Source organism: Ceratotherium simum, chromosome 5 (genome assembly GCF_057802395.1).
Source record: "Ceratotherium simum simum isolate JZ-2026a chromosome 5, ASM5780239v1, whole genome shotgun sequence".
Lineage (NCBI taxonomy): Eukaryota > Metazoa > Chordata > Mammalia > Perissodactyla > Rhinocerotidae > Ceratotherium > Ceratotherium simum.
The window spans coordinates 57,478,375-57,505,696 of NC_141904.1; the positions used below are offsets into that span (position 1 = coordinate 57,478,375).

At 44.6% G+C, this 27,322-nt stretch overlaps 1 protein-coding gene across 2 annotated transcripts in view; it reads right to left on the reverse strand.

Moving 5' to 3' along the window:
* IL17RD (interleukin 17 receptor D) overlaps positions 1-27,322 on the reverse strand; it is a 65,193-nt gene that overhangs the window by 15,026 nt on the left and 22,845 nt on the right. For both annotated transcript variants that reach the window (XM_087431207.1, XM_004419844.3), the window contains exons 2-5: positions 10,663-10,720; positions 5,745-5,870; positions 2,456-2,574; positions 1,794-1,914 (exon numbers count right to left, since the gene is read on the reverse strand). In XM_087431207.1, coding sequence (XP_087287333.1) covers positions 1,794-1,914; positions 2,456-2,574; positions 5,745-5,870; positions 10,663-10,720 — 424 coding nt within the window. The remainder of the gene's footprint in view (positions 1-1,793; positions 1,915-2,455; positions 2,575-5,744; positions 5,871-10,662; positions 10,721-27,322) is intronic.

The window sequence follows — 27,322 nt, forward strand, 5'->3', positions numbered from 1 at the left end:
GTTTAGGCACAAGAGAACTTCAGAGTGACCCTGGTAACTGTCTCGGGTTATTTTAACCTTCACTAGCATTCTAATTTAAAATTCTTTTAATGGAATCTGAAAATGACATCCAGGCCTCTAGTAAGTAGTAGCACCAGAGCTGAAAACCAGGCACCAAAGCCAGGAGCTTTGCAACGGGATTTACATGTGATAAAAACACAATGAGAGAGGCCAAACAGCGAGTCCAATATGCCATGCTGCTAACCCAGGGAGAACCCTCTGGAAAATGTCCATACAATGCCAAGAAAAGGAAAGGCAGCACCAAGGGCACAGTGCGCCGAAATGGTGCTACACGCATCTCCTGCCTCTGCCTCATCCCCAGATAAACACATGGATTCCGATGGGAAAAATTAATCTTAAATTATGCTAGTTTTGATTTAGGCAAGCTTTTCTTAAACACATTCTTTGAACCCTCTATCTGGTTGTTATGTGTAAGGCATCAAGAGATATAAAATGCACACGGTCTTTGCCCTATGGCATCTTATTTTAATTAAGAAAATGAGACCAATTGTGATAAAATAATTTTGCTGCATAGAAAACTGCAGTTTAAAAAAGAAAAGAAAAGAAAGACAAAAAGAAAACAACCAGAGTAAGAATTCTGCAAAGAGAAACATTAATATGGGCTGGAGTTGAGAACAAAACCATCATAGAGGTTGAGGATGGCACCAGACCACATAGGAGGGATGTGGGATTGGACTGACAGCTGACCATCCAAGGCCTATAATGCCAGATAGAAAGACTGACCAGGAAGGCAGGAGGGTACCACTGCAGGTTTCAGGGTCCCTGGGCACCAAATTTGAAAGTAGCGATTCAGGTTGATGAAGGACACACCACACTGTGTGCAGAATAGATGGAAAAGGAGAGCCAGATGGAAAAGGAAACCCAGTATAGTTGGTGGTTTGAGAGTGTGGACTCCAGAGTCAGACTTCTGCAGTTCAAATCCCAGCTCCCAGCAGGCTCTTTAACCTCTCTGTGTGTGATTCCACATCTAATAAGCAGGGATGGTAAGATTAAATTCTTTGTAGGGTTGTTATGGGGGTAAACTGAGTTAATATTTAGAAAGCATTAGAACAGGGCCTGGCACATAGATGTTAAATAAGTAAGTAAACTTTCTAGAAAGAGGGAATCTCAGGGATACTGCCTAATTTTCTTAATTGAATCCTGAAAATGACAGGCTCATTCACAGAGGCCACCCTCTTGATGACTGGATGAAGACAGAATCATTTCATCCTCCAAAATCAACTTATACTTTTTATTGCTGTTTTTTTTTTTAATCAAATGGTTTTAATACACAGCTGTCTTACAGCACCTTCAAAAAAAAAAAAAATCTGGGCTGGCCCCATGGCATAGTGGTTAAGTTCGGCACACTCCGCTTCAGCGGCCCGAGTTCATGGGTTTGGATCCTGGGCGCGGACCTATACCACTTGTCAGCCATGCTGTTGCGATGACCCACATACAAAATAGAGGAGGATTGGCACAGATGTTAGCTCAGGGCAAATCTTCCTCAGCAAAAAAAAAAAAAAAATCAATCATGATGTCTACTCTAGAACAAGCCAGAAATGGATGTCTCTGGTTAGATGAACACCACCTGGGCCAAATCTTAATTCTAAAAATTGCTTTTCTGGATGCTTTTCTCCTCATCATGCTGGTTTCATACCAGTATTTGGTGTGATCTTGAACACATCTCTGCAAAAAAGTCATTAAAAGCAGGAGAAGTCTCCTCAGGGGAACCAGGTAAGAAAGACCATACTCACCGCGGGTTCTGAAGAAGAAAGGGTGATAATTGCTTTCATTTTTAACGGAAGGAAAAGGGACAATCTTTACAAAGTAATCCGTTTCAAATTTCATATTCAGGAAAGGCTGAGATTCCATTCCCTAAAAGGGAACAAAAACACACGTGACGTCATGGAGAAATTACCCAGCCCTCCACCTACACGCAAGAGCTCCAGTCACAGATACAGTTCCAGAGCTGAGAGTCACCCAGACACAGTTCCCAAGCTGGGGGACGTGCCCTGGGGGAGGAGGAAGTGAAGTCTATTTTCTGGACCAAGTTCAGGTTTGGATCCCTAACTGAAATGAAGATCGACCATGCTGTCTGTTCTTTGGCAAGGAAGCCATGGCTTCTTAACAGTGAATCTCAAAGTTGGTGGGCTGAGCCCACATACATTCTTGAGAGCACAAAGCCACCTTCCAGGACGTGTAACCTGAGAGGTGTGTTTACCAGCGAGAGGTGCTGGAGAGCTTCTCTGGGAGCTGGGAGCAGGCTCGCAGTGTTGCTGAGCCCTTCTCGCTCACCTTGGCAGGCGGAGTGGACCCCACAGCCCCTCCTTCTCCAGTTTCACAGCCTTTCAATAGACCATTCAGACCCCCGGAACAACGGTGTGTCTTCAGGAGCACACTCCCGCGTGTGACTTACAGTTCTTTTGAAGCTACTGTTGAGCTGCTTCGGGTCCTTTAGAATCAGTTGTTGGCACTGTCTGCCCTCTGACTTCAGCTCCTCCAGTATTACCCGAAATCCCTTTAGGAATTCGATGCCTAAGCAAAGCAGAATGCTTTTATTAAAAGCAGACCTAATTACTTTTGAACACACTTTCCTTCCTCCAAGATTACCGTCCTCTCCACCTACACAACAGAGTTAAAGGAATTCTTACTCTGACCAGAATATCTGAGTTTAGTGAAAGGAAAAAAGCACACCCTGCATTCCTCTGGTACAGGTCAGGTGATTTTCTCTGTCCCACAATTACTAATTAATTAATCTCTAATCCAGCCAGCCATTTCACAAATACCCATTGCTTCTGTGACATTAGGGTTCAAATATTTAGACTCAAGTCACAATTGATCATCAGTGTCTGTAGTGGAATACATAATTTCTAGATCATTAAACAGGGTGTATTCAGCTGACAATAATTCCCAATGCTGACTAGAGACTGCCCCCAAACCATATCTACACTTTAAGTTTTATTCCTATATTTGCTGACATCTTTCACTGAGCAACGTACAAAATTCCCAACAAAGAGTGTGTCTGCACCCAAGGGGTTCCTAGGCTTGAGATTAAACATCTTAGGAGAATGCCTATGTGATTTACAAAGCGGTTCTTGCTCTAATCATGCCTGAAAGGCAGACACCCAAGAGCTGCCCAGTGTGTGCTCTTCATACAGCACTCGGAGGCCCCAAGACGCCCACGGTGCTGCTGAAAGGCGCCAGCCCAGCCTCCCGCCACCTGAGCCTCCCCCGCTGCACCTCCGACTAGATGCTTTCAAAAGGATTAAGCTCTGATGGCCACAAGAGCCAATACCGGGGCCCTGTATCCCATGGAGACTGGAATGGTCCAACTGCAGCTGGAGATCCCCAGAGCCAGCCTCAACTGGCGTGATATCGATTTCACATTCTTTCTGAACACTAGACAAGGAGACATTTTCAACCCTTCCCCTCCCAGGGCAAAAGTAATTACACAAGATGCAATTAACCAGGTGGGAAAATTATTGATGGCAAAGACCAGGGAAATCTTTTTCTCTTTTGAATAGGTTCTCCAATCCTATAATTATTTGATGAAGAACACGTATTTTATGGTGAGTAGGGCAACGGAGCTACAATTAGAGCTTCACGTGTTAGGGGTCAGAGTACAGAGTATGCAGATACCGACTCTGCCACGCTGTATTTCAAGTACAAAGCTTCCTGTGGGGGTGAGAGCCAGCTGACCCACAGCCAGAGATTCAGACGTGCTGACAAGATCCAAGGTCTCTGACCAGCAACTATTTAGTAGATCTCACAGGAACTTGCCTTTTGAGATTAAAAAAAAAAAAAAGATTTTTGAACAAATCCTTATTATTTATACTAAGATTTAATTTATGCAATGTTCCCAGCACTGCTGTTTAACAAAAGCCAAGTGATTAATATGATTAAAGACTATACATCTCACAATTACATAAAAATTTATCAGCTGAGGTAGGAGAGGGTGGTTCTAGTTCTTTTTAAAACCTGCCTGAAACCACTACCAAGTCTGGGGTTGGAGGTAGTGGCAGTAAATGTAACTCTTATATCATAATAACACCTGTATCACAATACCATTAATACCTTGCAGTTATATAATGTTTAGCAATTTTATAGGGCAGCTTCCCGTAAAGGAACCTATTTACTCCTTCCTATCATTTAACTCATTAAATCTGCCTAACATCCATAGGAGGAAGGAATTAATCCCCATTTCACAGATGAGGAAACTGAGGTGTAAAGACACTAAAAGACTTGCCCAGGGTCACAGTGGAATTAAATGGCAGAGGTGGGATTCAAACCCAGAGTGCTCTTAACCCATATGCTTTTCTGTCTCCCAAGCAGTTTCCTTGATGGAACCTCACAGAAACTGATAGAACCTGTCCAGCCATCCCCACCCAGAAATAATCATGCAGGAACGGCACAACCTTCTGCCCTCACTGTCCCATGAGTTAGTTCTCCTACCACCAGCTCACATCTACTTGCATTCTAAAGAGGGAGCCTGTTAAGGCCAATCCCTTAACCATTTAGCCTTATGTGGAATAACTACTTCCCTTTCATCCACAGAGAATGTTTTTATCTTTAAATGTTAAGATAATGTTATTTTTGGAAAAGCCACTGGGTTCAGACCCAGCAGTATTTACATGGATAAGTGAGTTAGGCTCGTGGGTCTGATCCATCTTCCCTCTCTCTGCACTCACTTCTCCTGCAATCTGATTCTTCCAAGATTTATCCCATTTAGATTAAGAAATTCAGACTTTATTTTACTTTTCCCTTGGCCAGATTTTTAAAAAATTCTAAGACTGGGTGGCAATGTCAAAGGAGCCGGCCTGAGGACCAGGTTCTAATGATGGTAATAATAGCCACTGTTTTTAAGAGCTCTCTCTAGAAATGTACTGTGTGTGTCTCTAATTCTTACAACAAACCAAGAGGCATTGTTTTGGCATTTGAGAACCAAGATGCCGCACTTTATAGACGGGGAAGCTGGGGCTCAGTGAGGTTTAAATGCCTCATGGGAAAGATAGATTCTGGATTCAAACCCAGGCCCATCTGAACAAATGGCCCTCCTCATGTCCCACACTCAACTATCCTACCCTCTCCTGTGTATCATCAATTCATTAAAGAGGACAAGCAGTTTCAGCCCTAACCTGAATCTGGCCAAATGTGGGTTTGCTTTTTTCTCCGTCTTTGTTTTAGTTTGGTTTTTCCAGCCCACATAGTTTAAATAAAAATTCAATTAGTTGCCAACATTCTAAAATTACTGATTTCATGGTTTCTCATGAAAACTGGGATTTTTCCGAAAACTCACAAAATGTGTCAATGGTGGGGCCTGCAAATCTCTGTGGCCACAGAGACCTCTAATGCTGGATGCCGAAGCCATTACACCCTTGGAGGGGTACTCATCCCCCTACTACCGCTGAGACACGGAAGCCAAGGCCTCAGTACCATTTATCACTCACACACTATTAGTTTTCAAATCCACACCTTTCTCAATAGCAGCCAAGGGAACAAAAGATGAGTCATGGGGCACAGCATCAGGCCATGCGCATGCCCAGCAAGTGTATGCAACAAAGTAGGAAGTGTGTCTGTGCCCAAGCCAAGCTAAGCTATGCTCTTGTCAAGCCCTGCCTGGCCCCTGGAAGCCATCACATTTGGGACCTTTGCACTGGGCACTGCCCACCCAGGCCACCCTGGTGGACTCCACTTTGACCACTTACCAAGGGCCCCTGGGGACCAAAGAATGGTGACTGCCACTTGGTCGTGGCAAGCATATTGACTGATAGTGATGTTCTGGGCGTCAGCAATTACGTGCTTCCCCACCAGATTCAAGTAAGTGGTGCAGTCTAGAGAGTTGGGAGAACAAGAACAGTTAAGTTTAAATTTTTATTATTATTTTATTTATTTATTTATTTTTTAAAGATTTTATTTGTTTATTTTTTCCCCCCAAAGCCCCAGTAGATAGTTGTATGTCATAGCTGCACATCCTTCTAGTTGCTGTATGTGGGACGCGGACTCAGCATGGCCGGAGAAGCGGTGCGTTGGTGCGCGCCCAGGATCCCAACCTGGGCCGCCAGCAGCGGAGCACACGCACTTAACCGCTAAGCCACTGGGCCGGCCCTAAATTTTTATTTTTTATTTTCAAGTTCATCTTCTCAAATTACACAGAGCACATCTGGAGGTGGCCAAATCCATTCTCTTTAAAGACTTTTGCCTCAAAAGCCCAAATATGACATCAAAGGTTGACTGGAGAACTATTAAGATGCTGCAGTGGAATTTATTTATAGCATCACCATTACCACCCACCCCTTGAGTGAAATTCCAGGACAGCATTAGGAGGATCATATACAGTCTGGAGTTTGTGTATCTGGCATTAACTTTTTTTCTATTACAACATTTTACCTACATCAATAATTACTTACATCAATTCAATCATTTTTCAGCATTAGAGAATGATTTGAAACAAGGCAATGGCTAAATAATCTGGGATCTATTTGTTTTTAGAAGAAACCTACAGGGCAAGGTGACTGGGGAAAAGGAACTAATATGGGGATGTGAACGCACTGGGGAGTGACTCACAGCAAGATCGTTAAGACAATCTAGTTGGTACCTGCAAAAGGTACTAACCGACTCAGTGATAAGCAAAGCACCTTCAAGGTTAACTAGCATCATCAAAGGTAAGACTTTTGTTCCAAACACGATGTGTCATCAAAGACACCCACAACACCCACCAAATCCAGAGTGTCCCGCATTGCTCAAAAAATGAACACCACAGATTCTTTGATTTTGTCTGAGGGTGTTACTCACCGCCACCTGTCAACGCAGCCACGACCATACGAGCAGCTGGTATTGCTAAATACACCTTTAAAGTCTGCAAGATCCTAAAAGGCTGCCAAAAGCTTCCAGCCAGACTCGGGCTGGGACTTCAGAGAATGGCCGCGGGCCGTTCCGGCCACTTGTGCAGGGAGAACCACCAGCCATCCCTGGCAGAGACCAACTCATATTTCTTATGCTGCTTCATCTCCATTTCTTTCTCAATGATTAAACTTGAAAACCCTCTTGAGTATCTGCTGCAAAAACTCTTCATTTCCATCAAATGCCCAAATCCCACCACCACCCATCTGAAGTCAGGGTGTTTTTCTTTTTGTTGTTGTTGTTTGTTTTGTTGTTGTTTTGTTTTTGTTTTTCTTTTTTTGTGAGGAAGATCAGCCCTGAGCTAACATCCGTGCTAATCCTCCTCTTTTTGCTGAGGAAGACCAGCTCTGAGCTAACATCTATTGCCAATCCTTCTCCTATTTTTTTTTCCCCCAAAGCCCCAGTAGATAGTTGTATGTCATAGTTGCACATCCTTCTAGTTGCTGTGTGGGACACGGCCTCAGCATGGCCAGAGAAGTGGTGCGTGGAGAAGCGGTGCGTGGAGAAAGCAGTGCGTCGGTGCACGCCCGGGATCCGAACACGGGCCACCAGTAGCAGAGCGAGGGCACTTAACCGCTGAGCCACGGGGCCGGCCCAGAGTGTTTTTCTTTGAGATGAAGCATTCAGGGGTGTTTTCTAAGCAGCTTAGTGAGTCTTCTGCATTTTTTCCCCTGTAAACTGTACCACACATTTCCCATTTTTATGACTAAAAGCGTTCACTAGATATTTGCAAATCACAAAAGAATATAAGAAAAATGTACAAGTCATCCATAACCTCCGACGACAAAGAAGTAACTGCTAACATCTAACGGATACCCTTCCAAGCCTCTTAACGTGCTCCTTTTTAAATTCCTTATTAAACTATAGCGCACAGGCACTGAAATGCACCCCTGTTTTAAAACTTCATCCTCCACACTCCTTTGTGTCCTGCTTTCTTGCCCAACTCCATTAGGCCGACTCCCCTTTGTCAACTCCATCTGCTTCAAAAACAGCCACCTCTACACTTCAATATTACTTCCTTTGAAAAGATGTTAATAATTAATAAAATTGAATTCTACTTCTGATGAAAATTCACTTGCAAAGCATTCAACATGTGTTCTCTGGGTGAAGGGAATTTTAGAATAGGAAAAAAAATTTTTTTAAACATCTGGTTTAACACCCACATTGAACAAATGAGGAAGCTGCAGCTGGAGGGATGAGCCGGGTGGCTTAGAATTCGCCCACTGACCAGCCCAGAGGCGGGACAGAAAGCAGCCTCAGGTGCTCTCGCAGGGCTCCGGCCACTCTGTCCTCAGCACAGAGCTCATTACCAAAATAGTTCTGAATCAGAGAATTCAGTCTGCAAAAATCCTAGCTGAGACCAGCTTCCCAATAGAAAAAAGACAAGATTCCATCATACCCGTGAAGTTCAAATATTTTCCTTTATTGAGGTCTCTAATGAAAGAGAAACCTTTGAATTAACCAGCTTTAGGAAAAGACGCAGGAACAAGGGCAAATCATGCTTTTTCTCTTTGTTTATTCCTAATGCCAAAATTAGCACTCTCTGGGTGTCTGTAAATACAATTATGCAAATATAAAGTCTAAGAATTGAGAAAATGTATTACAATCTACTCAGGCATTACCCCCTCAGAGCCTGAAGAAGAAACGAGAAATACAACCTGAAAGGAAGCAAGAAGACCTGCGAAATCCGGTTTTAACTTAACGGCAAGACATTTTCTTTCTTTGTAACATTAAATGGCAAAGGAACAGAAAAATAAGATTTTGTAGTTTAATATTTTTGGTGAAAACTTGGTAATTGATTCTTAGCTATTTCAAACAGAACTAGTAACCAGTCAACGAGCCAGTAACAGGAACTTCCTTGTGGAAGAGAGAAATATCTTTTTCAATGGAAAACAATGAGGAAGTTTTTTATACAGCCTGGATCCAATTATTAGCAATGCCAAGCTTTTGGATTCTGGTTACAAAAAAATTGTGCCCAAATGACATTTTGCCAAAATGCAACCGAGCTTCAGATGTCTCAGGAGCCAATTTGAGTTGTGAATTAAATTCTAATTAAATGCTGAAGAATTAGAAAGAAAATAATGACTAAGAGACAGGCATTGGCATGTGGGCCAAATATCTAGTCTCATGAAGAAAACAGTAAGATACTTTTAAGTTTTACAGGTATAGATCCTCTTTCACAAAATCCCATATTAAATTAGAGATGCAAATACTTGTTTGCAGCTGACCGGAAAATTTTGAACTCTTGAATGTAATACAAGACCTGCCAGGACCAAGAACATATATTAGAAATTAACTTTCTAACTCAAAGAAAGATCCCTTACACATGTCTTTACTTAGCTGAATTAAGTATCATGGACTCGCAAATCTTTCATTAACATCACAGCATTTACCCAGAACATGCACACACCACTAACGTGACATATCTGAGTTCCAGATCTAAGTCCTCATGGGCTAACTTCAAGTACCCACATCAGCAACTGTGGGTGTGAATTTTACACACATATTTGTATCTTAAAATTGTTAGATTGTGTACACAACCTCAAAAACCCTGCTTCAGTAGGGATCGTTCCAGACACCTCAATGTGACCAACACCCCTTACTCACAAGGACTCATACCCTCTCCAAGAGATGAGTTGAATGTCAGGAGTCACTAAATATGAGTCAAGCTCCTTCTCATCAATATTTTACTTACAAATTATGGCTCATAAGGTTAAAATGCTCACAATTCTACGTAATTACCTTCTTAGGCATGAAAGTAGATGCTTAGATGGGGTTCTACATGCTTAATCAGAAAAATCACCCCCACCTGCCCTTAGAAAACAATTCAGCCAGAAAAGCCATACAGCCTTGAGAGAAAGGCCAAAAAGGGCTTGTATTCCAGCTCCAGTTGGAATGACTTCTAATATTAACAGATATCAATTACCGAGTGCACACCACAGGCCAGCTCCCAAGTTGAGCAGTTATAAGCATTACCTGATTTAAACCTCAAAATGATGCTGAGGAAGAAACTAATCTTTATTTTACATGGTGAGTAAACCAAGGCTTGGAGAAGTCAAGTCACTTGCCACCGTTCACAGCTGATAGGTAGGGAACCAGGGTTGGAACCCAGGCCAAAGTCAGAGACGGCCAACTGGAGACTCCTGGGCCAATCTGGGATACAGATTCACTTGGCCCACTCTGCGATTGTGAAAATTTTTAAATAAAGGCCAATATTAAAAAATGTTCATAGCAAAAAATGCAAATTTCCCACTCTTCTGGGAAATTTCATCTGGCTCTGTTCAGGGGGAATTCCTCAAGGCCACAATGAGTTGGAATGGAGAAGCCAGTGCTCCTTCCAGACCAGACATAGGTTATCCAGTTTGCACAGTCTCAACCATTCCCTAGCATCCTGCACTTGGGCACTTCGCTCATCTGTCCCCTGCTGGGCCCTACAGGCATCTATCGGTGTTTGTTCTTAAGGACACGGCTATGTCCTAAGGAAATTAGGGGAGGTCTCCACATACAACTTTTCTGAACAGTATGGAGGACATTTGATCTCTTCAAGCTCCCAAATACTTGAGTGGCTTAATTGAGACTGAGCTTTAGCTCTGCTGACAAACTTGAGCAGGTTCAGAAAATTCCTCCACCCCAGGACCTACAGTGTCCCTGATTAAGCACGACTGTGCAAGCTTTAGATCTCTGGAAGGGCTCCATTCTTCAGCGGTCAAGCCAGTTACTTACTGTCATATCTGAAGGTGATGTTGTGCAGCCCGCTGTTCCTGCTGGCCGGCCCCACGCCCTGTGAGAAAACAAGAAAACATGATGAGGAGTAAAGCCAATTTGCTTTTGCAGCACAGATCCCCATGGAGTCAACACACATATGATTGCATAGCCCCAGGGTCATGCCAGTCACTGAGCAACGTCCATGCTCTCTCCATGAGCTCCCTGCTCACCCCTGCCCCCTGCGCCCCTCCACCTGCCAACTCCCTCCAGCCTAGGAGATTCCTAACTGCCAGGCTACGGGGATCATGAGCACTCACTTCCTCTAAGACAACAGGAGCAGGCTGTTCTGTGTTTGGGGGTTAAAGAATAATTCATTAACAGTAAAATTGGGAGAGAGACCATGAGCTGCCAGCTGGAGCCCTTCCAGTTGGATCCGCTTTGAGCACTGATTGGTTATAAAATTCGCCTACCAGACACTCTCGCCCAAAAGCTCTATTAAGCCACAACAGATAGGCAATTCCTCAAGTCTAAGGAAACACGTTTCTCATTCCAAGACTGGGAATGAGTGTGGCAATAAGCCATTACTTTTAATGAGAAAATTCTTCACTGCATCTATACCTATGCTTGGAATATATAGGGTGGGTCATAAAAGAAAAAGAAAAAAGACTTTAAAAGGTCTAACTCTAACTCTTGGTGATATGGCCGTTAACCAGCTGCACTCTTAATAGCAGGGATAACAACTCCGCCAGACTTCCCACTTTAATTACAGCATCCACAGAGGGAGGCCCGGAACCCTCCCGTCGGCCCCGCCTTTTCCTAACCCACCACTTGTCCATCATGGGAAAGAGCAGCTATAGATCTACAGACTCCGGTTTAACTGTTTCTGTAATAATCTGCAAATGTGCCATTCAGCATTAATTGCAGAATTCTCCAGAATACGTTAATTCTGAAATACTAAATGATGGGAAAATATTCTAACCACACAGCTAAAGTTTCCACTCAACAAGGGGGATGTTGGGGAAAACCATATGCTGGCGGCCTGGTATTTAATGGGCAATTGTTACACTGAGACACAGTCTGCAGATCACTTCTGACGTAGCCCAGGGTCTCAGGCCACAACCCCAGCACATCCATATGCTACAGGCATGTTCATGCTGCTTAGCCTGAAGCCAGGCACACCCACTGAAACTGTATCCCTGAGCTCAGATAAACATGGACCTTGGGAAAGCACAGCTGTGCAGAAAGAGACGGGGAGACACACAAATGCACGCACTCACACACACACACACCCCATTCTTATTGAAGTGAAGAATAAGCAGTAACAGAAAATCTAAATCAACATGGTGCACCAGCCCATGATCCACTGGGGCTCCCCTTCTTCCTGGTTCACCTTCTTCCTCCAGCTCTCCTCCTTCCATCCTCCCTTCCCCAAGTACACAAGATTCCAGAATTCCTCACCTGAACTGAAACACTTTGGAAAGTGTTGTTACCTTATTAAAATCCTAAACATCTTCATAACTCCTTAGGGACGAGGCCACAGTCTGTGCAACCAAAGGAGGCTGAACTTCCAGATGTCCAGGACCAGAGTAACATGACCAGACAGGAGACCAGGCAGGAGACAGTGCAAGTCCCCCCACAACCCTTCAGTAACGCCCAAGACACCCAAGTCACACCCTTCTCCTCCCTTACAAACCCCAGAGATAAATTCACTCATCACCTATTATAAGCCAAACATTATGCCAGGTACAGTGGTGAACAAAACAGCCACTGTCCCTGCCTTCAGGAGCGAAGTAGCTCATTCTTTCAAAGAGTAACTGGGTATGTGGATCACATGCAGGACATACAGACAAATCTCAAATCACACCCCGGCCCTCCCAGGACTCTCAGTGTAGATGGCACACAAGGTCTACGGAGCCGGGGTGCAAGAGCCAGCCATAAATAAGCATACAGTATACGAACTGCCAGAGGCAGCACCTCAGTAAGGATGAACCAAGGGTAAGGATGACATGTACCAGAAGCTTAAAAGAGGGAAGGATAACTGGGCTGGAATGGAGAGGAAAAGGGAGTGTCACAGGAGGGAAACAAAAACACAATCTAGGGGCCAAGGTAAGTACCTTAATGCTTCCATCCTCCAGCTGGACCACGGGCAAACCACTTCACTCCACTGGGTCCGAGTCTCCTCAATCGCTTAAAAAGATAATTTGCACTACTTTCCTCTGGGAAGGGTGTTTGAGGAGGACCACGTGAAGCCATGTAGAGGAAGCATTTATCAAAAAGGAAATGCATGCTCTGAGGTGCGTAGGACTCTGGAGACCCATCACCCTACTTGTAGGACTTCATTGGCTTTTCATTTTATTCTTACGTTCCCTATATTTCTATTGCATCATGTATTAACAGGTATTTATTGGGCACTTGCAATGAGCAATGCATTGTGGAAAGGAGCCCAAGACAGTGTGAGATGTGCTATATCATGCAAGCAAGAACCTAAATCCCTCCAAGTTAGGTCTCTGTGATGTGTCTGGAGCTGTTCTGAGGGAGACCCAGTGAGCTGGCTCTAAAGGACAGTGAGGTTTGCATGCAGCATCCACTCACTACCCACTGAGCATTCCGCCTTGACCCAGGCCCCACAGGGCTGGGCACTGGGCCATGAACTAGACGCGGGTCCTGACCTCAAAGGGCCTTGGCCACCAAGGCGATCTCCTAATGTGCAAATCTGCCCCCACTCTTCTGCACCAAGCCCACTACTGGCTCCCTGTCCCTCCCAGACTGTTCCTGACGTGGCAGCTCCACCTACCTTCTCAGCCACTCCCCTCCCCACCTTCAAAACCCCTCCAGGCACCACAGCTCAGCACGTGTTCTCCAGCACTTCCATATTCCCAGAATGCCCTTCCCATCACCACATCCTGCTGCCCCACCCCATGGGCTTACTGCCTTAGTGTAGCACCATCACACTGTGTTCCTGACACATCAGTCTGCCTGCATACTCACTTGATGGGAGCACAGTAAATCTGTCCCCACGCTTTGACTGGCATAGCACTTCTGCTGATGTAGATACAAAATGGTAATTCTAATTCCACAGAAAATCAGAGACCAAAAGACCCTGTGACCATCCAAGCTGGTCATGGAACTCAGAAGCAAGAGATACCATTGCAGGCACCAGCTCTTGTGTACACTGTAAAGAGCTTCACTCTCGGGGCGCAGAGTGCATGGCTTCTCAGCACATGCATCAGACAGATGTTCCACCGGGCTGTCCTCGGCTCACACCCAAATAATGCTTCAGCTGCTCCAGAGCCCTCAAAAACCACCTGGGAAACAGTGTGCCCAGGCTAGCTCACAGAGCACTACTGTTTTCTTTATACTTGGTAGTAGACAGAATAACAGCCCCCTCAACATGTCCACATCGTAATCCCCAGAACATGTGAATGATATTTTCATAGCGAAATAGACTACACAGATGTGATTAAGTTTAAGGATCCTGAGATAGGGAGAGAGTAGTCTAGATTATCCAGGTGAGCCCAATGTAATCACACGGGTCCTTATGAGATGGAGACAGAAGGGTCAGAGTCAGGCAGGGAGATGTGACAATGGAAGCAGAAGGCAGAGAGAGACAGACAAACATTGATTTAAAGATGTTATGCTACTGGGTTTGGAGATGGAGGAAGAAGAGGCTAATAAGCCAAGGAATGTAGGTGGCCTCTAGATGCTGAAAGAGGCAAGGAATGGATTCTCCCCTAGAGCCTCCAGAAGGAGCCAGCCCTGCCAATACCTTGAATTTAGCCCCATAAGACTCATTTTGGAATTCTGACTTTAAGAACTATAAAATAAATCTTATAAAGATTAAAGATTAAATTAATTAGTCAATTGATTAATTAAATTATTAATCTTATAAAGATTAAAGTAGTGCTGTTTTAAACCACTAAATCTGTGGTAATTCATTGCAGCAGCAATTGAAAGCTAATACACATACAATTTCAGCTGCAACATGGATGAAATAGATCTCAATGTCACACTCGGCATGTGCTGTCATTCCCCCCCTCCCACACACACAGCAGACTGGTCACTTGTCACCACACTCTCCCCGGGCTTCAGGCAGACACAGAAGACTGATCCATCAGAGCTGCTGCCTGAGATTTTGCCATCCTAGATATAGGCTTCTGTGGGCTGGCCTGGGGCTTACCCGAAATAGAAGAATGGTTAACAGAATGGGCTTTGGAGTTGCATAGACGTATGTTCAAATTTCCCACTTTCCAGCTGTGTGACCTTGGGCAAGCTTCTAAACCTTCCTGAGCCTCATTTCTCCAAGCTATATAGTATCTGAATGAAACTTCCTGGGAAGGATAGGTGTGGGGACTATGTGAGATGACATATATCAAGTGCTTTGCCCAGCATCTGACACATACTGAAACAGCTATTTCACACTCAGAGATGGTTATGTCACTGTTCCTGAGAAGATCCCAGCCCTAATAAACAAGGTGAGAGCTATGCTACAAAAGGAATGTATTCTGCTGATGGTCTTAGTGGGAACTGGGCGACCCAGTGACTCTGTCTCTGAGAAGTGCTCAGGTTGGACCAGATGAGGAGAGACTGAATGCAAAGAGACCAGGGCAGCCCTCTACTTCCTATCCCACAACGCTCCCCCCACAGTCCGGGGCCTGGCACATAGTCAGCCCTTGATAAACATTAGTTTTCTGTCTGAATGAATGAATGACTGCATGATTAAGCCAGGAATACACACAGAGAACCCAGGAGGACCTAGCTTGGTGTGACAGGGTGATTTTGGAGCTTCGAATCAGGGCCCACACTAAGAGAACACAGATAAGGCAACTTACAAAGCTAGTCAATGGCTTCAGAAGCTGTTCTTCAGGAAACAATTCCAAGCTTTTCGCTATTACACCGTTTGATATTTAATGAGCTGACAATTAAGGATACTCATTTGTTGCCTGTTACTTAAAAACTATAAATGTCAATGCTGTGGCCTCAGGGTGTCACATTCTTAGTTAATTAACTACCCCCATTTGCTGTGCTAACGGCAGCTTTTAATCTGTTCCAATGTGAGCTAAGCGAGTCTGGAGCTCGGCTCCGAGCACTCGACGGTAAGCCGGGGCGGAAGCAGCAAATGGGAGCTTAATGGAGAAAACATCTTTTACGCAGGAAGGAGAGGGGAGGAAGGATAACTCTTAAGTGCTCTAAAGGAATAAAATCCAAAAGGCAAAAACCCACACCACGCTCCACTCATAAGGCAAAGAAGCAAAGACCTGGACACAAAGACGGGATCCCACCCAGAGCAGCCAGCACCGCCGGCCAGGAGCCATCAGACGGCCAATTTCCTGAGGGGCCCATGGGGACTCTGGGCCATTTGAAGACACCAACTCCCCAGAGCAAAATTTCCAATCCAGCTCCAAAACAGCTTAACTGCCATTTTGGAAAAATGCATTTTGAAAAAAACTGTGCTAATTATAGTGTTCCCTTTTCCAATGGAAGGCAGGCCAAACAGTGAGGCCTAAACAAGACTGCTATCAGATCAATTAGGGAACTTGCAGAAAGCTGGTAATGTTTTAGTGGACTGAGTTTGGGTGAAAATTTTAAAAAGAGCATTTGTCAGAAAGAACTGAGAGGGTGGGTTTCTTAAAGGTACACCAAGTAACTACTTAGAACTAAGGCCAACTCATACTCTCTATTTTCCATAGCATTTCCTCCATCTTGGGTTTCCAGTGTGTCAATGAGATTAAAAGACAGCAGACAGCTCTGTGAGGCTGAAAATGCACGACAGGACTGGCATTTTTGCCTATGACCAGTGGACATGGTGAGGGCAAGAAGCAGAATATGGGGTCAATTTACCCCATGCAGGTTCCGTTGGTTTCATAAACGAAGACAGATCCCACTTATTTCAGTTCAAACTTTTAAATTAGAAAAAAAGAAGTCGGCAAAGGCAGAGAAGCCCCAGGTGATGTAAGCCGAGGAGAATGCTGGAAAACCCAAAACACAAGGAAAATAAATCACAAAGCCAGCTTGGGCCTGGATCTATTCAAGATATTCGCTCCACATTCCCGGGAGCTCTCTCTCTTTCTCTCCATCTAGATGCAACCAACTTCAGAAACGGAGGGTGCCAGCCAGCTGTCTGATTTGGGGAGGTGAGGTCCTGGACTTCTAGTGGGGAACACACAAGCTCTGGGTAGTGCCAGTGGGTTCCCACCAGCAATTACCACGTCGGCCCAAAAAGACCTGGAGATCTTAAGCTAATTAGAGAGATTTGCTCAAGGAGGTAGGAAATCACTAGTCCAAAGCATCGCCTGTGCACCAGACCAAAGTCGTAATCATGATTCATCTCTGACATGTTGCTAATCAGCACACACATGTTCCTAATTTCACGCTCCCCGGTGGAAAGCTGAAGGGACAATTGTTTCTGAGCTCTAACATGGAGCCAACCTATGCCAAGTTACCATGTATCCTACTTATCAAACTGAGAGCTCCGGTTTTCATCTACGCTTCTTTTCACTATCCCACCCCTCCCCCACCATCCCACCAAGGAAGTTCATTCACCAAAGATAAAGATGTGTTAGGGCATTCATGAGTTCTCAGAACTCTCCTTTCTTTCTTTTTTAAATTGATATATAATTGACATATAACGTTGTGTAAGTTTAAGGTATACAACATGTTGATTTGATACATGTATCTATTGCAATATAATATATTTTCTAAGTGGTGGTAGCCTAAATGGAATTTAATATATTTTAAAATGTCTTTCCCTGCTCCAGACTTTGATTTACTTATTGCTTTGCCACTGGAACATACACATGTAGTTAAAGCCCAGAGATATCAACACACACACACACACACACACACTGACTTTTTCCCTGTGTTTAAAAACGAAACAAAACAAAGTTCTGTAGCCTCCTTGGTTTTCACAAAGCAAAAGCCCACGTACTTTTTCCAATTAGTCTGTTAAGGATCTGGGCTGTGTGTTCTCCCATGGCAGATACTCACAAATAGACAGGATTGTTCCATTTTTCCAATTCCCAAAACATTGAAAGCAAGCTATAAAACATGCCTCTGGACGGAGAGCCAACCTTTCCCCTCCGCTGCACACACCACTCCCATCCACTCAAATGAGAACCGCATGTTCGAGAACTGGCATCTTTAAGGTAACAGTCAACCCATCTGCAGTTTCAAAAGCACACACAGACAACTCACAGACACAGATTAACCGGTTTTCTGTAAATACTGGGTATGAAGAGGAAGCAAACAACCAACCACCCAAACACCCACCCAGCAAATCAGCTACCGGCTTGCTCTTACTTAGCTGTTAAAGGCAGTTACAGAGACTCCACTCCAGAAGCCCAAGAAGGTATCTTCCTGCGAGGGCAAAATAGTGATTAGACAATAGAGGAAAACTTAAAGCTATAAACATGATTGTTATGCCTAAGCTCAGAGGAAATGTTCGGATCAAAACAAAGCTACTAATAAAAAGCCTTAGGACCACACAGAGAGCGTGCACTGAATTGTGCCGACTTCAAATACCGTTTCTGAAGCCCGGGGATGGAGTCTCCAAATACTGTATCACATCTGGAATTCTGCTTTTACAGCACAAATGCCTGCAGAAATGGGGGATTGTGATGTTGCCATGGGGACCCAGCCTCCTCCAGCCAGGCAGGTCCCCAGCGTGCCCCACACATGTGCTTCCTTCAAGGTGGATTTTACATATTTGAAAATTATGGAGGGCCCCCCTTTTAGGTTTTAGTGCTAATCGAAACATCACAGGCTATGCCAGAAAGCAAGGCGACCCCTTCTGTCAGCCTATTATTTCTGTCCACATGGTAGGCTTGGACAGAAAAACCTCCTTAAAATAACAGTGGGAAGCAGCAAGTCAACATTAGACCCCTTTTCAAAAATTATTTGTGGCTTTACCCCCTTCCTCTAGGAGGAAGACCGGCTTCAAGCATCGATTTTAAATTCGCTTGTTCTCCGGCTGCAAAAATCCAAGTGCATTAATCTGTGCTCAAAGCTGCCTCCCATTGCCCACCTACAGGAGGGACCCTAGGCTCAGGCCCCAGGGTCACCACAAATGAGTGCCATCCCGGGCAGGGTTACTGCCCAAGGCAGCAGGGTCTCCATTTTTAATTGTTGATGACTCTGTTGTTGTTGCTAAGGGGAAAGGGTTTCTAGAACCCCTAGGAGAATCCTGTGAGAAATTTTTCCTTACCCAGTTTCCCCCAGAAACATGTGTTACACAATTTCAGGGCCTTCCCCGAGCTCCCAGAGGCCACTGAGGGCTTCACAGACCCAGTCCAAAGCCATGCTTAGACATGAAGAATCCCAAGACCCCACTTAGAAATGAGGGGATGCATCTGGGCTTCCCTGGGATGTAATCCTCCAATCAATCCCTCCAGGTGTGGATTCAGATACACACATAAGCAATGCAACCCCCCTTGGGTGATGACAGAGGCTCCCCATCACTCTTCATCCTGCCCTAGTCCTACCTCCCCTGGACCCCAGCTAACTCGAAACAGTAATCAAGATCTTCATCTCTCTTTGTCCAGGAGCATTCTCCCATCAGCTCTGAATCGCATGTTACAAGCCAAAGCAAGAGTGAACCTTCTAATACATATCTGCTTCTCTGCAAGGTCTGGCCTTTCCCAGAAGATTTTCTGGGGGAGAAGGAGGGAACTGGCCGCCGGGAGGTGAAGCAGCAGTTACCAAGCCCCATGGGCAGATGGAGGGGGCTCAGGCCTCCTGGTTCTTGGCCCTGCCCTGGCTCAGTGTGCTCTCCTGATTGAACCATTTCCATCTAGTCTCTTAGAGACCACATCCCAAAATGTTCCCCTGAGATGCAGCCAGGTTTTGTGAATGTATATGTGTGTGTTGTGTCTGTGTGTGTGTGTGCACACGTGCCCAGCCACATAGCAAAAAAAAAAAAGGCACCAGGAAGTCAGCAGCTCTGGCTCCAGGTGTTAACACTTAGCACATCCTGCCCAGCCCCCTCCAGCTTGAGGCTGGCCGCCTGGGAGCCGGACACAGCAATTAGGCCCTTCCCGGGCTGGGCGCCTTTGTCCCCTCACTAACATCATTAGTGTCTGACTTCCTGTGCACAATGGGGCCTCCCAGGGGGCAATCGCCGGCTGACCGGGGCAGGGCATTAGACTTCCTTTGTCAAAGACCCTCAAATGTTAACAAGCATGTGAACAAGCTTCCCCCCACCCCCCAATCTCAGCCACTTCTCCAGCCCACCAAACACTGGGGGTGGGGGGTGGGGGGTTCTCCCGGACTTGCCGGAATCTGAGTTACTTGAAAGCAACATCAAGTCTCCTTGTCGATTTCCTAGAGCTGGTCCCCTACAATCATGTGACTCCCATTTGCCGAGTGCTCGCTGGTTACCAGGGCTGTGTCACTTGTCCTGCATTAACTAGGGTGAAAATGAACAGAAGTGAAAGTGTTCAGACAACATGAGCCCCAGGTGGTGCAACACCCAGCCCAGCGCCCCCGTAAGCACAGACATCCTATTCATGTGTGCTCAGTCTGACGTGCAAGACGGTCTCAAGATGCAAGGATGAGCTGAAGCTTTGAGTAATATCCTGAGGCTTTCATCACTGATCAGATCTGAAAATGGGGGGAGGGTGGGTTGCTATATAGCTGCAACCCTACTGTCACCATTCCTCTTCCAGCCTTCCAGGAGGCTTCTGGAGCCCTGAAATCCACGCAGGCCTTTCACCTGTCTCCCTTATCAATAGCTTGATAGCTTAACATCAGGTCTATAGAAGGACCCCGTGAGTAGTTTAGTGATCCAAGGGAAACTGACAATTAAAAAGAAAATTAAAATGGAGGAGGGAGGTGGTTGGAAGTAAGATCTCAATTTTAAATAGAACTCTGGATTAATGCTTCAACGGTAATCCTTTATAGGCAGTATTTGTTACAACTCAGTAATTGAACACTTTGTCCAAGATGTTGGGGCTCATGAACTTTACAAAGTAGCGACATAAAAGGCAACTATTTCTGCTGTTCAGCGCACGAGCCCATTAAGAGAGACGTGTCTAGCGCGTTTCAGATCACAGGGGACAATAGTCACCTCTTCAGTCAAGTCAGTTTCTCTGAATGAGTTTCTCTGAATTGTAGTTTATTAAAAAATAAACTATAATGTGGCTAATTCTTATTCCTTTTCTTTTTCTGTCATTGAATGGGGAGGAACATACATAGCATCCAGAAGATAAAGAGAACAGCTGATTTTCCCACTCCTGCTCAACTGCCTTTGCAGTCTATGGTGTTTGTGGTCAGCACACAAAATTGGGTTAGGTTTTGGATACATTTTTAAATACCTGCCCAAGAACCACTAGGGAGGATAATCTAAAACTCCAATTGTCCAAAATGAAGAATAATCTATGTCTGTGACTTCGACCCCAGCCATACCAAAACTTATTCAAGCTTCCAAAATAAAATGTTGGTAGACAGCAGAGAAAGGACACCATCACTTCCACGATGCCAAGTCCACCACAAGTTCATTTTGATGAACCTTACAAGTTTCAAAGGGTAAATCATTTCACTGTTGGTTCTGATTTTTACCTTTTGCCCAACTAGTTTTAAAACAGTAGGCAGTGGGAATCCCAGGATATATTCAAGCACTAATGGTCCCTGCAACTACGTCTCCTCACTTCTTGGATGGAAGCCAGCAGTCTGCCCTTAAACTACAGGCAATAAATCTAGAAGACTCTGTTTCCTAATTTCTCAATGATACCACATGGAATTCCCATTAAAGCACACACATGCAAACATACACACCCACCAATCAAATCATTGTGTGATTTAGGCCAGGAAATAATTGTGTTTGCCAAGAAGTATTCAGCTTTGTTTGAATTCCTTAAACAGCTAAAATGTCATTCTGGGAAGGTGGGCAAAGAGTGATGTAAAAATGAAGTATCACTGCCTTGGTTGATTTCAGATTTAGATAAATGTACCTTGTGGGTGAAGGAGGCAGTGCGGAGTTCCTGGGAACGAAGGCCTCCCTGCACTCCGTCTCCAGGGACTCCTGGCATGGATTGGTATAGAGAGGGCAATTAGAAAGCAAATTCGTGTGAGGCAGACAAGGCAAATGGAATGGCAGGTAGGAGCACACTTCTTTCCTGATGAAGTGGCCCTGGTGGTGGGTTCCTGTTCCTCTCCTTTGGGACTGAGGCAAGCAAATGGCACAGACAACCTTCTTGGCCAGGCAACAGGAAGAAATCATTGCACCTTGTCCCTTTTGTTAGGCTTCCCATGGAGAAATGTTTACAAAATGAAAGCAATACTGCAGAAATAAATTAGAAGCCTGTAACATTTTATCATGAAGTTAGGGTGAAACAGAGACTTAGAAAAGATTAAAAGCAGTAATTAAGTATTTAAAAAAATAAAATAAAAAGGGAGGTCCAAAGGTTCTACCTAAAATGATTTCAAATTAAGAATGAGGAGCTGGGTTGATGTGAGGCCAAGCCGTCAAGCACAGCACTGCTTTGTGGGACACAGAGCCAGTGCATTCACAGAAGCCCTGAGGAGGAAAAGCCCCAGACAGGCACAGCTGGCCCAGGGCACAGCGGGTAGGAAGCTGGGACTGTACCGTGTCGTGTCTGCCACTTCCCCAACTGCCCACAAGGGGTACCATATTCAGTAGTCAAACAGAGAACTCTAACAGTGGGTTTTCAAGTTTCTAGGAAAATCATAGGCTTTTCTTTTGAAGAGGGCTTTATTATCTTTATAAATATAACAAATTCAGGTTAAAGAGAATTTAAGTACAAAGAAGAATATGAAAATCTTTCTTAGTCAACAATACTATATTATATACTTTAAAACTGCTGACACTAGATCTTACATGTTTTTTTTTTTTTTTTTGGTGAGGAAGATCAGCCCTGAGCTAACATCCATGCTAATCTTCCTCTTTTTGCTGAGGAAGACCGGCTCTGAGCTAACATCTATTGCCAATCCTCCTCCTTTTTTCCCCCCAAAGCCCCAGTAGACAGGTGTGAGTCATAGTTGTACATCCTTCTAGTTGCTGTATGTGGGATGCGGCCTCAGCGTGGCCGGAGAAGCGGTGCGTCGGTGCGCGCCTGGGACCCGAACCCGGGCGGCCAGTAGGGGAGCACATGCACTTAACCGCTAAGCCACGGGGCCGGCCCTAAATGTTCTCACCGCAAAAAAAAAATGATAATCATGTGACGTGATAGAGAGACGTGTTAGCTAAAGCTACAGTGGTAATCATATTGCAATATATAAATGTATCAAATCAACACGTTGTATACCTTAAACTTATACAATGCTATGTCAACTATATCTCAATTAAAAAAAAAAAATTCTCCCCAAACCTCCTCTTCTCCTTTTCATTTTGAAGACTCTTCCAGACTGTCTCTATTGCATGTATCACAAGGACTCTGATGACATAAGTTAGATCCTAATATACAGAATGTTTGTTCTGATGGATCTCTGCCAGCTAATGCAGTTCCTTTTGGGAGAGCCATGTGGGACCAATGGAAAAAATGCAAAAAGATCCTAATGAGGAGAGAATTAGGACCACCGGGCCAAAGTCTTTTTAAGGATCCAGCCAGCTCTAATTAGCCATCATTTCCAATATTAAAACGTAGTGAATGGGCCAGCCCCAGTGACCTAGTGGTTAAGTTCAGCATGCTCCGCTTCAGCAGCCTGGGTTCAGTTCCCAGGCACGGACCTACACCACTTTGTTAGCGGCCATGCTGTGCTGGCAGTCCACATACTAAAAAACAGAGGAAGATTGTCACGGACATTAGCTCAGGGCAAATCTCCCTCAGCAAAAAAAAGAAGTGAAGCAGGCCCTTTCACCTGTTGTAAAGCCAATCATGTACATGGAAAAGGCAACAGGACAGATGCATCAAGAAGGCTCTCGGTGTATAGTATGTACATGTTGCTACTTCAGTAGGTTGCCTACTGACATGGGTATCCTGAATGCTCTTCTGTATGGTAACCAAATTATACAATTTTTCCTGTCTGTTTAAATAAAATTACACAAATTCAGAGGATTTTATGATTAGTTGGCTGGTCTCACGTGAATAACAGAACTGTGTAAAATTAAAAGGGAAACTGGTAAATCCAGGAAGCAGGCTGACAACACCCTCTGTTCTGCGTGGTAATCACGTTACAGCCGCTTGAGAACCTTGGCGCTCCAACCCTTCAGAGTTGGGGGGTGCGCTCTGGAGAACACCAGGGTGGGCAGACTCTACACAGCAAGCTGAGGAGATAAAACAGCTCGCTAATAAAAATCGTAAATTCCATTTTGTGATTAGAATCACAACACACGTGTACCCTGGGTATTGAAGGAGAAAGAATGATCTTTGCCTTAAAAACTTAGCCCAGGGCCGGCCCCGTGGCTTATTGGTTAAGTGCACGCGCTCCGCTACTGGCGGCCCGGGTTCGGATCCTGGGCGCGCACCGACGCACCGCTTCTCCGGCCACGCTGAGGCCGCGTCCCACATACAGCAACTAGAAGGATGTGCAGCTATGACATAGAACTATCTACTGGGGCTTTGGGGGAAAAATAAAAATAAAAAAAAAAGCTGTGTGACCTTGAACAAGTTCCTTAACCTCATCAGGTCCCAGTTTTAAAAAAAAAAAAAAACTTAGCCCAACTTAAACTGCACCCTGAGGTTCTCTCCTCCTTGTTTATTCATGAAAAACCTCAGCTAATGTCCTAGATTTTATCAACAGATGTCTTAAGGGACAGAAACATGCTTTACACTGGGAAGGCCATTTTGAGTGATTGAGAATAAGGCTCCTCCAGGAGTTTACAATTTGTTTCGGAAAACAAAGCTAAAAGACATGAAATTAGAGCCCATAAGGTTATACCTTATAGAAAGAATGTGCTAAGTTAGGCACTTGAGTTCCAAGTCTAACAGGATTTCTGGGAAGGCGGAGTGAACAGAGGAAGGCTACCCAGAGAAGAGTCTTCACAGAGGAGGCAGGTCTCTAGCTGGACCCTAGGGCATGCCCACCTTTGGGGTGGGTGGGTTGCAGGGGGAAGACCATTTCAAGCAGATGCAGACATGTGAGCATGTGTGACCAACTATACCACCCACATGGCAAGCATTCAGTAAATGGCTGCCACTCCTCAAGGATAGTGTGGGGCCTTCCTCATCAGCCAGACCACATGCTCTAGCAATCCTGGAGTAACTGACCCAAAACCCTCATCCTTTCCGTGTTAAACATCCCCAAGTGGCTTGAAAGGATGGGCACCACAGGGCTGGGATGGACAAGTGGGCTCAGTTTTGCATGTGGCGCATCTTGGAGTCAGGCAAGACCTAAACTAAGTGGTCCTTACAGACTGAGCACAGCCCGATTTGGCAGACAGGAGCTCAGGGGAAGGGTCTCCGATCCAGGCCAAGGTGGCAATGGGCTAGGCTGGGGGTGAGGAAGAGAGAAGAAAGAGGCAATAAAACAGCAGCTTCAAAGGATGAACCAGAGTTGACTTAAAGGATGAGTCAGATCCCAGGGCCCTCAGACTGGAGTTGCGACTGACAAAACAGAAAAGAGTGGAGCTGGGGTTTCCTTACACACACCCTCTTATTTTCAGGATGGGCTTGATTCCCTGCCCCTCAAACAGATGTAAGGCATTGAAGGAGGAGGAAGGGGAGTCCTGGTCACCAGCCACTTCCAATTTTCACCTTATCTTCCCTTCATGACAAACAACATCACTAACTTTTGGTATTAGTGCCACAGTGGCCCAAGGTGGGAGTCTCCACTAGCATCTCTCTAACCTTCCCCAGTCACTGCTGTGTACCTTGATTTTCCTGTCTACATTGGGGTAAACCAGTGCCATGCTCCCAGCCAGAGCTCACTAAATACTAAAGAGAGAAAGAAGAAGACTTGGAAACAAAGGCCATTTGTTAGCTTTTACCAACTCTTCATCAAAATTCCTAAAGATCAGAATCACTAAGTACAACCTCTAAAAACCTGACTTTGGCACAAAAGGACAGATACTGTATGATTCCTCTTACATAAGGTACCTAATGTAGTCAAATTCATAGAGACAGAAAGTGGAATAAGGCAGTTGCCAGGGGCTGGTGGGGGAGGGGGAATGGGGAGCTACTGTTTAATCAGTACAGAGTTTCAGTTCAGGAAGATAAAAGTTCTGGAGATGGATGGTAGTGATGGTTGCACAACAATATGAATGCACTTAATACCACTAAACAGTGGTATTAATATGGCTAAAGTGGTAAATTTTATGTTATGTATATTTTACCACAGTAAAAAAAAAAAAAAAAAAAATAACAGGAAAATAATGTTTAAAAAAAAGGAAACTGGGGCCAGCCTGGTGGCATAGAGGTAAAGTTCACGTGCTGCACTTCAGTGGCCCGGGGTTTGTGGGTTAGGATCCCAGTCGCAGACCTATGCACCACTCATCAAGCCATGCTGTGGCGGCGTCCCACATACAAAATGGAGGAGGACTGGCACAGATGTTAGCTCAGGGACAATCTTCCTCAAGCAAAAAGAGGAAGATTGGCAACAGATGTTAGCTCAGGGCTGATCTTCCTCACCCAAAAAAGAAAAAAAAAGGAAACTGCAGCATTTTGTGCAGGAAAGTGTATTAACAAGTGTTGCAGCCATGTCTGCAGGAAGAATTAGAAGGGTGGAGAACTGGAGCTCAGTTGGCCAGAGAGGTGGCAACTGCAGGTGTCCAGATGTGAGGTGATAAGGATGGCAGTGGTGGGAAGATGATGAAAGGACAGGTCTGAGGGGGATTTTTAAGAAAAAACAGCAGGATTTCATGACAAATGTGATACACAGGTGATGATGGAATGCTCAAAGGTAACTTAAGGGCTCCTATTTGGGGAACCTGGAAGATACATGATTTTACAGCAATAAAGAGAACACTGTGGAAGGAGAATCTTTTCTTTTTTAAGGGGAATGAAGAAAAAACTTAGTGAAGGTGAGGTGACTACAGGGTGTCTTCTAATACCATATTTTTTTGGAAACGTAGGATTAGAAGGCAGGAAGTCATGCAAGAAGTCATGCTACAGAACCATAAGGACAGATGGGCTAATTAATAGGAAGTATAAGAAAGAACAAAGAGTCAGGAATCGGGTTTTGTGGGACTACCCACAGTCAGGGCATATGAGGAGGAAAAGAAGATAGAAAAAGTGAGGTTGGCAAAGTAGAAAAGGAACCAGGAAAAGTCATTAGGCAAAGGAGAATGAAAGAGAAGTAAAATAAAGAATATCAAAGAGATTACATGTAAAAGAATGTCAAGATGGATATTTTCAAAATGAAAACCACTTTTTTGACTATACAAATCCGTGAGCAAATAATTATATTGATGGATCATTTAGAATCACTCCTCCATATCAATTCCCAAGTCTTCTGCTGCTATTCAGAATCATGCCCTGGTTTCCTATAAAAGTAGGAAGCATATTATAGGAACCATCTAAATAAAATCCTTTCATATGTTTGAAAACTTAAAAAAAAAAAATAAGTGACACTGGCACTGGGGAAAGGCACTAAAAGACTGGGGTCACTGCCAGGCTTTTAAGTGCAGGTACCATGCCCAGCACTTCAGAGGCAAAGCTATCCTCAGAGCTCAACCCGCCAGGACAGCCCTCCAATCAACCATGTTATGGAGAAGAACAGAGGGACCTCAAGTCACGATGCTCCCCAAGATCTGCTCAGCACTTTATATTTTGATCCACTGTTAAATTAG